Source organism: Nematolebias whitei, chromosome 19 (assembly GCF_014905685.2).
Source record: "Nematolebias whitei isolate Nwh7 chromosome 19, NemWhi1, whole genome shotgun sequence".
Taxonomy (NCBI): domain Eukaryota; kingdom Metazoa; phylum Chordata; class Actinopteri; order Cyprinodontiformes; family Rivulidae; genus Nematolebias; species Nematolebias whitei.
The window spans coordinates 15,223,216-15,224,116 of NC_056516.1; the positions used below are offsets into that span (position 1 = coordinate 15,223,216).

The following is a 901-nucleotide window of genomic DNA, read 5'->3' on the forward strand; positions in this document are numbered from 1 at the left end:
GTCCATCTGTGCATGTTGTGAGCATGATAACTTGAAAAATAAGTGAGGTACGACTTCCATTTTGCTCTATAGCTATATGTAGGCGTAAGAATGGTTTTATATATCACACCAAAAACATTCAGGTTTACTTACTTTTCAATTCCAGTCCAGAAAAACACTTATCTCTTAAACTACCAACATTCACCATTCAAACCCCCAGTGACGGGAGGACATCATCTTGTTCATTACTTACCTACTAACATTTGAACATTTACTTTGGCCTTATCAAGTTCTCTGCCTTATTTAGTTTTATTTCTTTAGCTTTTTTTAATTCTCTAGTGGTTTACAACATTCTTTAGAAAGGTATAAAATACCAGTGATTTAGTCAGAATGTACTTTGGGATGAAAAAACTCTGTTGAAACCTTCTTTTCCTGTGTCTCGTTCAGGCCAGATCCACCAGAGGGAGCAGGAGATCGCAGAGCTGAAGCAGAAGATAGCAGAGGTCATGGCTGTCATGCCGAGCCTGTCCTACTCCTCAGACGGCAGCAGCCTCAGCCCTGTCACCCCCCACTACTCCTCCAAGTTCATGGACAATAGTCCCTCCTCCCTGGACCCCAACGCCTCCATCTACCAGCCCCTCAAAAAGTGACGCTTTTCGTCCAACAGAACTTGGATCCGTCTTTCTGTATTTTGCCGTCAGTTCCCCTCTGGGTTGTTTTTAGGTTTACTAGACCCTGACAAGTTCTTTGCACTTAGCACAGACAGAAACACAACATGGATACGTGTACTTTCTTCTGAGGATTTTTGTCTCTTTTTGTTTGGAGGAGGTGCGGTTCTTCTGCAAGAACTATTATTTTGAAGGAGTTCTGTACAATCTGTTTTGGCCAAACGTTTGCTGAAGAGCCATCAAGCATCACATCA

General features: G+C 42.3%; 1 protein-coding gene across 1 annotated transcript in view; it reads left to right on the forward strand.

The window, feature by feature from the left end:
• maco1a (macoilin 1a) overlaps positions 1-629 on the forward strand; it is a 25,230-nt gene extending 24,601 nt beyond the window's left edge. The window contains exon 11 of the mRNA XM_037693405.1: positions 427-629. Within this exon, the coding sequence (XP_037549333.1) occupies positions 427-629 (203 nt within the window). The remainder of the gene's footprint in view (positions 1-426) is intronic.
• The last annotated feature ends 272 nt before the right edge of the window (positions 630-901 follow it).